General features: G+C 43.2%; 1 protein-coding gene across 2 annotated transcripts in view; it reads right to left on the reverse strand.

Moving 5' to 3' along the window:
* Positions 1–13980, reverse strand: part of LOC106566880 (guanine nucleotide-binding protein G(I)/G(S)/G(T) subunit beta-1) — a 71028-nt gene that overhangs the window by 16869 nt on the left and 40179 nt on the right. The window contains exons 1-6 of one of the 2 annotated variants that reach the window (XM_014135412.2): positions 12646–12902; positions 11682–11788; positions 7447–7485; positions 6869–6975; positions 2272–2335; positions 1554–1716 (exon numbers count right to left, since the gene is read on the reverse strand). In XM_014135412.2, coding sequence (XP_013990887.1) covers positions 1554–1716; positions 2272–2335; positions 6869–6975; positions 7447–7485; positions 11682–11738 — 430 coding nt within the window. In that variant the 5' untranslated portion in view covers positions 11739–11788; positions 12646–12902. Of the gene's footprint in view, positions 1–1553; positions 1717–2271; positions 2336–6868; positions 6976–7446; positions 7486–11681; positions 11789–12645; positions 12903–13980 lie in introns of those variants that run through there. The other variant, XM_014135411.2, reaches the window with a different exon arrangement.

Below are 13980 nucleotides of genomic sequence, written 5' to 3' on the forward strand. Positions count from 1 at the left end.
TCCTAACTCAGCAGCCAGAGAGGATGAACACGGCTCTGGGATTTCAACAAGAGGCCAATAGTGACTTTAAAACAGAGTATAATGGCTGGGAAAAGAAAAAAAACTGAGGATGGATCAACAACATTGCAGTTACTCCACAGTCATAACCTAATTGACAGTGAAAATAAGGCAGTAAAGTAATACTGCAAAAAATGTGGCGAAGCAATGAACTTTTTAGGCCTCCCGAGTGGCGCAGTGGTCCAAGGCACTGCATTGCAATGCTAGCTGTGACACTCGAGATCCTAGTTCGAGTCCAGGCTCTGTCACAGCCGGCCACGACCGGGAGACCCATGGGGCGGCGCACAATTAGCCCAGCGTCGTCCGGTTCAGGCGAGTGTTTGGCCGGCAGGGATGTTCTTGTCCCATTGTTCTTGTCACTAGCGACTCCTGTGGCAGGCCGGGCGCAATGAACGCTGACAGTCGCTGGGTGTACAGTGTTTCCTCCGACACATTGGTGTGCCTGGCTTCTGGCATAAGCGGTATTGTGTCAAGAAGCAGTGCGGCTTGGCTGTGTTTCGGACGACGCACAGCTCTCGACCTTCGCCTCTCCTGAGTCCGTAAGGAAGTTGCAGCGATGGGACAAGACTAACTACCAATTGGATATCACAAAATGGGGGAGAAAAAGGGGTGAAAAAAAATAATTTAAAAAATGCTATTATATTTTTGTCCTGAATACAAAAGTGTTATGTTTGGGGCAAATCCAATACAACACATTACTGAGTACCGCTCTCCATATTTTCAAGTATAGTGGTGGCGGCTGCATCATGTTTTGGGTATGCTTGTAATTGTTAAGGACTGGGTTATTTTTTTAGGGATAAAAAATAAACCGAATGGAGCTAAGCACAGGCAAAATCCTAGAAGAAAACCTAGTTCAGTCTGCATTCCACAAGACACCGGGAAAGTAACTAACCATTCAGCAGGACAATAATCTAAAACCCAAGGCCTTGCAGTTGCTTCCTAAGGAGACAGTGAATGTTCCTGAGTGTCCGATTACAATTTTGACTTAAATCTACGGCAAGACTTGAAAATGCTTGTCTAGCGATGATGAACAACCAATTTGACAGATCTTGGAGAATTACGAAAAGAATAATGGGCAAATGCTGCACAATCCAGGTGTGGAAATGGCAAAGACTCACCCAGAAAGACTCACAGCTGTAAACGCTGCAAAAAGGTACTTCTACAAAGTGTGAATACTTATGTAAATTAAATGTCTTTATTTAATTTTCAATACATTAGCAGAACATTTCTGTAAAAATATGTTTTCACTTTGTCATTATGGGGTATTGCGTGTAGATGGGTGAAGTAAAAAAATATATATATTTTAACCATTTTGAATATAGGCTGTATCAACAATGTGGAATAAATCAAGGTGTATGAATACTTTCTGAAGGCTTTGTATACATGCATATATATATATATATATATATATATATATATATCACATATACATGCATATATATACACACACACACACACAGTGGTAGCCTTGTGGCTACTAGGGGTGACTATCGTACCTGTGTGTCCGGCCAGCTCACGGCTGACACGCACGTTGCCCTCGCGGGTCTTGAGGTTGTAGATGGAGCAGATGTTGTCCAGGCCTCCACAGGCCACGTAGTTCCCAGAGGGAGCGTAAGCGCACGTCATCACCCAGGAGGAGCGCAGCGGGATGGCGTGGACCTGAGGGAGACCAGGCGGGCGAGGGAGGCAGAGAGTTAGAGAGGGAGCATGGCTCCGGGTCTGATTGATTCCCGCATGGACCACATTTACTAGGTAGCCAAGCTTATATCATACACTACATGGCCCGAAGTATGTGGTCACCTGCTCGAACATCAAAATGATTGCATTAATATGGAGCTGCTATAACAGCCTCCACTCTTCTGTGAAGGCTTTCCACTAGATGTTGGAACATTGCTGCGAGGACTTGCTTCCATTCAGCCCCAAGAGCAATAGTGAGGTCAGGCACTGACGTTGAGAGATTAGGCCTGGCACGCAGTGGGCGTTCTAATTCACCCCAAAGTTGTTTGATGAAATAGCCAAATCCACTAATTTGAAGGAGTGTCCACATACTTTTGTATATATAGCGCATGTCACATATACTGGATATCCTATGTCACAGTCATAAAACAAAATGGTGGAAAATTTCAATTTTTTTTGTCTTTAGGCTAAAAGAAAATGCACTCAAATGTGAAAGCTTCTTTTTGATTCTTCAAGATGTGGCCAGGCCAGCCTTACCTTGTTTGTGGTGTAGCTATCCCAAATAATGAGTTTACCATCCTGGGAGGCACTGACTAAAAGCCTATGGGGCAAAAGGAGAGCAACGATTAAACCAGTGATAAATGAAACCTTAAGAACACACACACACACACACACACACACACACACACACACACACACACACACACACACACGACTGGTTCCCCCTATGAACATAGGGTGGAACCATGTGTTGCATTTTCGGGGCGGTGGTGGTTTCCAGGTGCTTTTATGGCCGGGGAGCATCTTGCTGCCATCTGGCCGAATCAAAACAGAGTCGCCACAGAAGCCAGCATCCGATGCACAGAGGTTGGGGCACACTGGATCCCTCTGGACCTGCTCAGCTTATGCAAATCCTATCTACCTGAGACGCACAGTCTAATAAACACATGCTAACACAGACATGCTAATGCACACACACGTTAACACATACTAAACACACCCACCACTGTACTCTAAAACATCCCCATCATCCCTATCATAATAGGACATGGCAACTTTGTAAACAATTCATTTTGACCCGGCACTTATTTGCTGAAATCTGGGATGTTGCCTGGCTGTTAAAAAAAGGGACAGGCGGCTATTTGAGAGACTGCATTTAATGGAAGTTATACAGTGTATAAATGTATTAACGCCCTATATTATGGATGTGGTGGGTGTCAAAATGCAAGAGGGTTAAACAAGAGAAAGCTGCTAGCTTTAGCTCTGACAGTAATTAGAGGCATACACTTCCTGTGTATGTGGTTTGAAATCATGTGCTGTTAGTGGAGGCTGATGAAACACTTCGGTGTTTGCCTCAGAGAAATCCCTCTTACACCTTATGTAACAGCGACAACACAGCCTTCGTGAGCCTCAGGTACACTTGCCTTACAACTCTTGCACACTAAACTGTTGATTGCTTGAACTGGAGTGTCAAAGTAGCACTTTTGGGGGGAAAAATTATGTTAATGTCTTAAATAATGAAACCGGGCTCGTGTTGATTTATTTTTTGCTTTTGGGAGGGTTGTGAAAAAGACACTTGGTGGAATGTTGACTTTGAACCAAGTTGTGTGTGTCAGTGTCCACTCTGTTTCTCCAGAGTGAGTAAAATGTTTAACGGAGATTGCGGCACATTACCAAACTTTTTAAACATGCCTGCAATAAAGCAGGAGTGGAATACATTAACTAGCTCTCTTCTGCTAGCTTAGCGCCGCTCCGTTCACTTGCATTTACTTATTACACATTGGCATTTGGATTACTTCTGCTTTTCCATTAGGCTACCGAACCTCGACGCAGATGGAGGCATTCCAAGTGACTGTTGAGGCCTTGTTGTGAATGAAAAACAACCAGATAGAATCAGAGATGTACCTTGTTGACGGCGTTTGACAAATACTAAATATTGTCTGCTGCGTTGCACAACCTGAAAAGGCAGCAGTTAAAACTCACGCTGTCCAAGATAATCCTGGTAGGAAGTAACTGGAAATGTGGCTGAGATGGTTTGGCGATTGACAGACTCATTGAGGGTCATCATTGAGGGGGTTGGGCTAGAGACTGGGACGCCATCTTTTGAAGGCGTTCCTCTTCACTAAGTCTATGGTTCATAAATCTGTGGTGTAAACCTGAAGGAGTCCTGGGCTCATATTCATAAACCCTCTCAGAGTAGGAGTGCTGACTTAGGATCAGTTTGGCCTTTTCAGACCAATGAAACGTACAATGAAAACAATAACAGACATGTTGACTTGATCCTAGATCAGCACTCCCACTCTGACAAACACATTGGGCACAATTCAGACTTAGGAAATGTACGCCTTTGCTACGCACTTCTCAGTAGTTCGTATTCAGACTTACCTTATGTAGGTGTGTAACAGGTTTTACAGGCATGGTTCCCTTGTGCGTGCTGAATAAATGTAATTAAAACTCTGAAAACCCTCCCACTTGCTGGCCAACAGATTTTCTCTTGGAGTTTGCATTGAATAGAGTTTTCAGTACATTTATCTTAAAGGAAAACTCCACCCAAAAACTATATTTTGGTATTTGTTTCATAAGTCCATTGTTGACATAGTCCCAAATGTTTTGCTTGTCAGCACTCAAGTTTAAAGATACTATATGTAACTTTCAAAATACAGAAATCATCCCCGTATGATGCATTTTGAAATCATCCCTGTACGATTTCTGTATTTTGAAAGTTACACATGACTTCTTACTAGTAATACATTTGTTTTAGAAACATTATAAAGCTTGCTCATCAGTTTTTTCTGTGTTTTGTTGGTGTAATTTTAGAGGGGGGAAAATATTTTGGCTGGAAAAAACATTGAGTGGCTGGTAGATTTTTAAAACTACCTGCCACAAACGGGAAAGTGCATCAAAACAAAAAGGTTATGCCCTGCCTAATATGATCCACTATTGTTAGCGACCCTCAGGAACAACTACACGGACATCACAGAGGAAAGGTAAAGACTATAAATTGAAGGAAACGAACACTAAAGTGACAGTTATAAATGCATGTGGGTATTACTGACGGTGGCTCCCCATAGGCCTACATGACCATGTTATGATTTTCAGTTTGATTCCATATGACTGATTTCACATTCATCTATAGGGATCATAAGGTAAAATCTAAAATAATTGCTGTGTGTATTTACAATTCCGTTCTAACAGAATACTAAGCTAGCTCTTATCAATTTATAAATTACAGTGCATGGAGATTATCAGAAAAAATTAAGTTGATGCGCTTTAAACTTGGAACCACAGGTTCGCGTGACCTTATTCATGGTTCTCACGCGTAAAGGTGGTAGAATTATTAGGGCATTAAGTCAAGGTCAGATTACGGTGCATCTGTAGACACACCTCCACCCCAAATGAATAGCAGGTGAATAGCATACTATTCTCATGCATAAGTTCAAGGTCAGAATACGCAATGAGAGAAAAATGCATAAAAAGGGAATTAGGTTCCATTTACGCACGCATAACGTGAGTTGGAACTCCCCCCTTTATAAACTGAGTCAATTAAATGAGAGCCACAGGGCACGGGGCTATAAATAGCAGTGGGAGGAACACTGTGCAGAAATAGCACCCGACTCCGGGTCAATACTTCTTTTCATTATGCCTTCTCTTTGGACAGCTGCACTTCGCTACAGGTAGACTAATTAGATTATTTAACCCACCAAAGCAAAGACAAACATTAGGGCTGGCACAATTACCGTATAACCGTGTAACTGACGGTCATGGATGAAAACCGCTCTGAAAATAAAGTGAACTGTAAAAAAATATATAATTTTGTGTGTGTGTGTAACAAACAGCCAACTGGGCATTTGTGAGGTTGAGTCCGTTTCTGCCATAACGGACTCTTAAACAACGTGAAACTTTTCTTTGTTACTCTGTTGCCTGGGCGATGTCCCCGACAATGCAGCAGCAGCACACAGAACGAGAATGAATAGAACGGTCAGGGTACCTCTAACCCTGGAAATTTCACTGGTAAACTCATGGGTACACACGCAATGGCTGCCTGGTATTGTGATGCAATACTTTTCATGGTAATGTAGAATGTTAATTTCAATGATGTGGATCATGCAATGGATATTTTTTGTTGTTGTTGCAATGTCAGTTGAATGAACAAATCACAGCACATATTTTACTTCCTGCTTTTCTCCTATGGGGACACTTGCAATGACCGCCAGTCCATCCATTATGCCATCATTGACTTGAATGAGGATTCCCGTTCTATTCATTATTTCTCTATGGCAGCACATGCAGTCAGGAGCGGAGGAAAAAATGTGCGTACATTTATTTTTTGCTATTCTAACTTATTACGGTGAATTACCATCATCCAAAATTACATGACAGTCACAGCCATAATACATGTTAACATAAAATGGAGGGGTGACTGATGGGGACTAATTCTTTTAATAATTTTTCTGTTGCGTCATTGTGAGCTCACCAGTTAAGAATGGTCTATTCTTTTAATTAGGGTGGGGCGATAAAAAGGAATCGGAGCAACAAAGCAGTTTGGTGTGTGTGGGGTGTGGCATCTCTGTGGCGCGAAGCGGCACACCTGCGGTATTGTAATTAGTTGGCTGGTTACTGAGGTGAGGTGAAAGCTGCAGGACTGGGCTGGGGGCTCCTAGGATGCCCCCCTATGCTCAGGAACACGGGAATCACCAGCACTGACTGGCACTCAGGGAAGAGCAGCCAGCAACACCACAAACAAAGGACGACTCCATTTTGAATGTTTTCCCTACCCGCATATACCACCCCTTACACACACACACACACACACACACACACACACACACACACACACACACACACACACCTGATACCGGCACAAACACAGTACACATGCGACACAAACATAGAAGCGCACACAAAAACACTCCTGTGACCATATTCACACACAAAAACCCGTGTAAGTTAACTATTTTGCACAAACACACACCATTACAGAATTTCTTTTGGGGGGGTAGCCATCTTGGAATAATTTTATACAGGAAAACTACACAAGACAATTTATACAGAGAACAACTTTTATGGTCACTTCCTGGATTTTTTGGGGGGGAGGGAGATTAAATAATGACAGAAAGTGGCTAAATAAGATTACCTCGAGTCAGTGCCCCAGTGCATGGCATAGATTTTTGCCAGATGCCCCCTCAGTGTCCGTCTAGTGCGCATCTGAATTCGGCCAATTGGGTCGATGTTTGCTGTGATCTGAAGGGAAGGGGAAAACGATCAATGACCATGACACAATAGGCTGTGTATCTCCATGGGAAATGAGGATGCCCTTTACTAGGTTCTCTACTGTGAAACCAATGCCTTTCCTTACCAGCTCCCATGATGTTGCATTTACAGAAGTATAGAGTGGGTGCTGCTGCTTCCAGGATTGGTTGGCTAGATGACACATAGAGCCTAGCGAGAGCAGGCTCTATTCTAGTGAGCCATCTCTCCTGCTAGTTATGCTCAGCCTTTGAGCTGTGGACTCATTGAACCCCAGTGCATATCGCCTATCGCAATTTAACCATTACTCAGCTTTGACAACACGTTTAACATGACCCGTCACCTGTATCCTTTTTAATGAGGTCGACTTCAGTGGTTCAACATCCCTCCCATCCCCGTGTCTCAACTGCACTATAAGGGATCTGTGTGTGTTTCAACAGTGGTGAAGGCGGAAAGGGGTCTTACCTGAGACAGGGTAGCATCCGCACACGCTTTCCTGGCATCCTGGAGGTAAAAGAAAAATAAAAAAAGTTCCATTTCATTTTCAAAGAAAGAAAATAAAAAGTCAATTCTATCCCACATAAACGCTTTTGATAACGTAACAATATCTCAAAGAAATCCACCTAAATTAATCGAAGCGGTGAGCCAATAATTTCAGCGATCACGGAGACAATTACCATTCCCACTGACCGGATAAACACTACCACTTACTAACACTACACGACCAAAAGTATGTGGCCACCTGCTTGATGAATATCTCAATCCAAAATCATTGGCATTAATATGGAGTTGGTCCCCCCTTTGACACAATAACATTCTGCACTCTTCTGGGAAGGCTTTCCACTAGATGTTGGAACATTGCTGCGAGGACTAGCTTCCATTCAGCCACAAGAGCATTAGTGAGGTCGAGCGATTAAGCCTGGCTCGCAGTGGGCGTTCTAATATCACCCCAAAGTTGTTTGATGGGGTTGAAGTCAGGGCTCTGTGCAGGCCAGTCAGGTTCTTCACACTGATCGACAAACCATTTCTGTATGCACCTCGCTTGGTGCACGGGGGCAATGTCATGCTGAAACAGGAAAGGGCCTTCCCTAAACTGTTGCCACATAGTTGGAAGCACAGAATCATCTAGAATGTCATTTTATGCTATAGTGTTAAGCTTTCCGTTCACTGAAACTAAGGGGCCTAGCCCAAACCATGAAAAACAGCCCCAAACTATTATTCCTCCTCCACCAAACTTTACAGTTGGCACTATGCAGTCGGGCAGGTAGCGTTCTCCTGGCAGTTGCCAAACCCTGATTTGTCCGTTGGACTGCCAGATGGTGAAGTGTGATTCATCATGGCAGAAAACGTGTTTCTCCTGCTCCAGAGTCCAATGGCGGCGAGCTTTACACCACTTCAGCCGACGCTTGGCATTGCGCATGGTGATCTTAGGATGGTGTGCGGCTGCTCAGCCATGAAAACTAATTTCATGAAACGCCTGAAAGTTATTGTGCTGACGTTGCTTCCAGAGGCAGTTTGGAACTCTGTAGTGAGTGTTGCAACCGAGGGAAGATGTTTTATGCGCTACGTGCTTCAGCACTCAACGGTCCCGTTCCGTGAGCTTGTGTGGCCTATCATTTCGGCTGAGCAGTTGTTGCTCCTTGAGAGTTTCACTTCACAATAACAGCACTTACAGTTGCCCGGGGAAGCTCTAGCAGGGCAGACATTTGACGAACCGACTTGTTGGAAAGGTGGAACCCTTTCGGTACCGCGTTGAAAGTCACTGAGCTCTTCAGTAAGACCATTCTACTTCCAATGTTAGTCTACGGAGGTTGCATGGCTGTGTGTTCAAATTTACACACCTGTCAGCAACGGGTATGTCCACATACTTTTGAATATACAGTGTCTTCGGGAAGTATTCAGACCCCTTGACTTTTCCCACATTTTGTTAGGTTACATCCTTATTCTTACATGGATTATTTTTTTCTTTTCTTTCAGTAATCTACACGGTACCCCATAATAACAGAGCGAAACAGGATTAGATTTTTATTTAAAAACAAACTATTTACCTAACTATTCAGACCCTTTGCTATGAGACTTGAAATTGAACTCAGGTGCATCCTGTTTCCCATTGATCATCCTTGAGATGTTTCTACAACTTGGAAGTACACCAGTGGTAAATTCAATTGATGGGACATGATTTGGAAAGGCACACACCTGTCTATAGAAGGTCCCACAGCTGACAGTGCATGTCAGAGCAAAACCCAAACCATTAGGTCGAAGAAACCTGGCACCATCCCTACGGTGAAGCATGGTGGTGGCAGCATCATGCTGTGGGGACGTTCCCCATTCAACCTGACAGAGCTTGAGAGGATCTGCAGAGAAGAATGGGAGAAACTCCCCAAATACATGTGTGCCAAGCTTGTAGCATCATACCAAAGAAGACTCGATGGTGTAATCGCTGCCAAAGGTACTTCAACAAAGTACTGAGTAAAGGGTCTGAAAACTGATGTAAATGTGAAGTTTTTAATATAAATTTGCACAAATTAGTAAAAACCTGTTTTTGCTTGTCATTATGGGGTATTGTGTGTAGATTGATGAGGGGAAAAAAACAATTGAATCAATTTTAGAATAAGGCTGTAATCTAAAAAAAAAGTGGAACAAGGTCAAGGGGTCTGTATATTGTACCTCTAACTCCACCTATTTAGGCTCAGTTTTGACTGATCCCAGTACCCATTTAATATACCCTTATCAATCATAAATCTTGTCTGTTCCCTAAACCATTTCCTTTCAAGTCAAGATAAATGTGAACGGTCAGATTATTGTGCCAATGGATGTGCTAGTTGCTCAACCCATATGACAAACTCAGCACGCTAAACCTATATAGACAAACTGTTTTAATCATTGCAGTAGCACACTGACACACACAAAAAAAAATAATCAAGCTATACACATTCTACAAAACATTAAGATCACCTTCCTAATATTGATTTGCATGCACCCCTCCCCCCTTCTGCCCTCCGAACAGCCTCAATTTGTCAGGGTACGGACTATACAAGGACAATTTGTCAGGGTACGGACTATACAAGGACAATTTGTCAGGGTACGGACTATACAAGGACAATTTGTCAGGGTACGGACTATACAAGGACAATTTGTCAGGGTACGGACTATACAAGGACAATTTGTCAGGGTACGGACTATACAAGGTGTCAAAAGCGTTCGTTCCACAGGGATGCTGGCCCATGTTGACTCCAGAGTTGTCCTTCTTGATACACACAAGAAATTGCTGAGAGTGCAAAACCCAGCAGCGTTGCAGTTCTCGACACAAACCGGTGTGCCTGGCTCCTACTGTACTACCATACCCCGTTCAAAGGCACTTCAATCTTTTGTCATGCCCATTCCCCCTCAATGGCACACATACACAATCCATGTATCAATTGTATCCAGGCTTAAAAATCCTTCTTTAACCAGTCTCCTCCACTTCATCTACACTGACTGAAGTGAGTTTAACAAGTGACATCAATAAGGGATCATAGCTTCCACCTGGTCATTCTGTCATGGAAAGAGCAGGTGTTCATGTTTTGGACACACTAGCCAGCTAAAGACTACATATTTCAAGCTATTACATGATTCATGAGACACACAAAACAGAACAGCACCTCAAGGATACAAACATGCAACACTTGAACAGACCACACTCAAACATTTACATAAATCTCACTAACATACTTTACATTCCTCCAACTTGTTCGACAAACTCACTGTTAAATCTACCCACAGCACACTACCCAAATCTAGCTATACACACACACACTGAATCTGTGTTTGCATTGTTGTATCCTTGAATCATAGTGGGATAAGGAAAAAGGCAGGGAGGTAAGAGCTAAGCCAAACATACTACAGCCTCAAACACAGCTCTAACACAGCTCTAACTAAATGAGTATTCTAATTCCTTATTCTTTAATCAAACATGCATAGTGCTGTCATCACTCAGTATGGAAGGTGGGGCCAATCGCATGAGAAAAGCAAGGAAGGTGGGGCACTAGGCCCTGTGAGTGTAACTTTATGTTCATTCGGCTGAATTAGGATACACTATGAAAACGATGCGAGTTTGACTGTTCCTGCACCAAAACTCCAGACTTCTTCCTTCATAGGTTGTTCAACACCTTCATTTTAAATAGGAAGCCAATTTGTTTACAGCACTTTTATTTTCCATGAATGATCAGGCGTATTTCCTCAAGGCTCTCTTGCCCCTTTGCAGCAGACATAGTGAGCAATATGATTGGACCATGGAACCACAATAAAACCACAGTACTGAATCGCAATACATATAAAATCGTAAGAGTCGCAATATATATATATATAATTCCCAGCCCTAATCAAAACTGACAACTTATCACAAATTAAACTGTTCTCACTTTTCCTATCCAGCTTGCTACTATCTTGTAGAGAGATTTCACAGCAGCTAGCGAGTTGAGAGAGAATTGGCTGTGACTAAAATAGGTGCAGGAGTACGTTATAGTTTGAAGTTCGAAGCATTTTAAAGTGCTACAATTTTAATCGTAATGTTCAACTGAGAACAATGTTTTTGTTAGACTTTCGGTACAGCTGTGTGAATTGTAGTTCCCTCTAGTGGTGCCATGTAAAATCAATGCACAGACATTCCCCAATGCATTTATGAGAAGAAAGCAGGGAGAGGACGATTGTGGAGGACATACTCTGATCTGGTTCTTGAGCTGCTCGGCCTCCTGGCGTAGCTGGTCCAGTTCGCTCATTTTCCTCTGCTAATGGGGTGCCTCGCTCCGCCGCCGGGACTCCTGCTGATCTGAGGGGCAAGAAAGAGGGACAAGCTCAACACCTTGGTCACACACCGTTTCTCCTATTAGCAATTAGCGGTACTCACCAGACCAGGGTTCAAACTGTATTTGATAAAGTCCTAAAAAGTACAAACCCAGTCCAATTCCAGGCAAACTCTTGCTCTATGAACCCAGGTCTGGTACACACAGGCAGCTCAATAAACAGCTGTTACAGGGGCCCTAACAAGGCCATCAGCTCAAAGTGATGGTCTAAATCCCTGAGACAGGCTCAATATGCTTGAGACGCAATTCCTGAAACAGCAAGGACAAGCTCAGGGCAACTAGGGTTGAATGTTCCAGAGACCATGCTATGGTAAGCTGCTATTTCTAAATGGTAGCCTTTAGATGTTCAAGCTAATACCTTAGTGCTGTGAAAGATAGGAGAAACTGAAACAGTGTTCATGTAACATCTAAGAAAATAACTGCTGAGAAGAAATTGTTCACCATTTGGACTCAGCATACACTAGCTTCAGTAAAATACACAGCAAAGCATATTCCTGCTCAGAATCACAACATCCCTCTGAAAGATCCGTAAGGCACACACAAACTCACTGTGAATCACAGAATCCCAACCCTTTCTAGAGAACCCAAGATGTGTCCTTGCCAGCCTGAAACGGTTACCTAGCAACAGGATTCTGCAGCTAGTTTGTGCTAAAGATCACGTATTTTTTTTTATTATGCAAAATCTCTCGCCCTCTCTATACACTGGCCAACCCGAGGCAAACATCTGGCACTTGGCGGCCGGTAGCCATTCCTGGACAACTGAGGCTAAATTAAAATCCATTGGCGGAAATCCATTCAGTCTGCGAAACCCTTGAGAACATACCCCTCCTTTGGCTTGCCGAACGGAGAGAGTGCTGGAGCGTGAAACGAGAGGAGCCGAGTAGGTTCTGTGAGTTAGTTCTAGCCCAGAGGTGCTCAGGTGAGAAGGGTAGGCACTAGTGCAGCTCTCAGATGCTCTGGCCCTGGTCAGTGGGCTCAGAACTTTCCTTCCAATGTCATCCCTGTAATCCTGGGACACAGTTGATTCAGCTCCTCCAGCCAAATCCGGTTAAGACAAAACCTGCTGATGATCCTAAAAGCAGTGGCTATCCCGCTGACCCCAATCCTTTGGTCAACGGGCTTATCCCTGACACATTCTCTGGAGAAAGAACAGGAAATACAAAAACAAACATATAGGCTACTTAGTGTAGTGATAAATGCTACAAGTTGAAAGTTCTGCATATTGACTGTCTGGGTTCAAGATCATTATTGGCTGATGGAGACTGCTAAGCACTAATGCTACCACGAGCACTATGCAACAATGCTCATCTTACATTTCTACCAAACGATTCAGAAAAATAAACAGCCCATTGTCAATATCAACCAGTTGCCATTGATTTTTACAAGACAAATTGTGGTCTGTGTTCGTACATTAACAGGCTTCCGGCTTTACGAGTCATAGGATTGATTACGATATGGGTAAATGAATTCAGCCAATGGAGGAAATTGCTGACAATCTTCAATGTACGTAGGTAATAGATATAAAGTAGAGCATTTCTTTAAACTTTTGTGCCAACCATTACATCCACCTTTGTCATTAACAACTCACAGTTAAAGAAACACTTGGCCTACTAATATCCACATTTCTGAATTGTATGTAGACCAGGGGTACTCAAATTCTATTTGAGAAGGTCCGGTCACAAACGTCCTAGGTGGTAAAGGTCCGGATAGATATTTTAATTCATCGGTGTTGTAACAAACTCCCACCATGCGACCCAAGCAACACCAACCCTTTTAGGGGGGGGGGCTGCATTGACCCAATTCTAGGTCCGGATCTGGACTGCGGTCTGCCTATTGAGTATGGCTGATGTAGACTATCACAGTTGTACAAAACATTTACCATCCTGTCTGGATTTTCCTTACCTCCCTTCCGCTCTGTCTTTTCTATACAGGTTGTGGGTCCTAAGAGCTTGGAGACCTTCTGAATGACAAGACCTTTTCCTTCAAACACCTGACACATCTCATCAGCTACCTGCCACCTGATTGGCCCGTGGGGCTAACTATGTCTGATTCTAAGCAATGCGACTTAGCCCCCTAATCTTGTTGATAAAAATGTGTCATGGTAATATCTCTAATTCTTCTTGTCTTTTCCCTGACGAGAGCCTTGGTGTCAGAGCCA

The sequence above is a fragment of the Salmo salar genome, chromosome ssa13 (assembly GCF_905237065.1).
Source record: "Salmo salar chromosome ssa13, Ssal_v3.1, whole genome shotgun sequence".
Taxonomy (NCBI): Eukaryota; Metazoa; Chordata; class Actinopteri; order Salmoniformes; family Salmonidae; genus Salmo; species Salmo salar.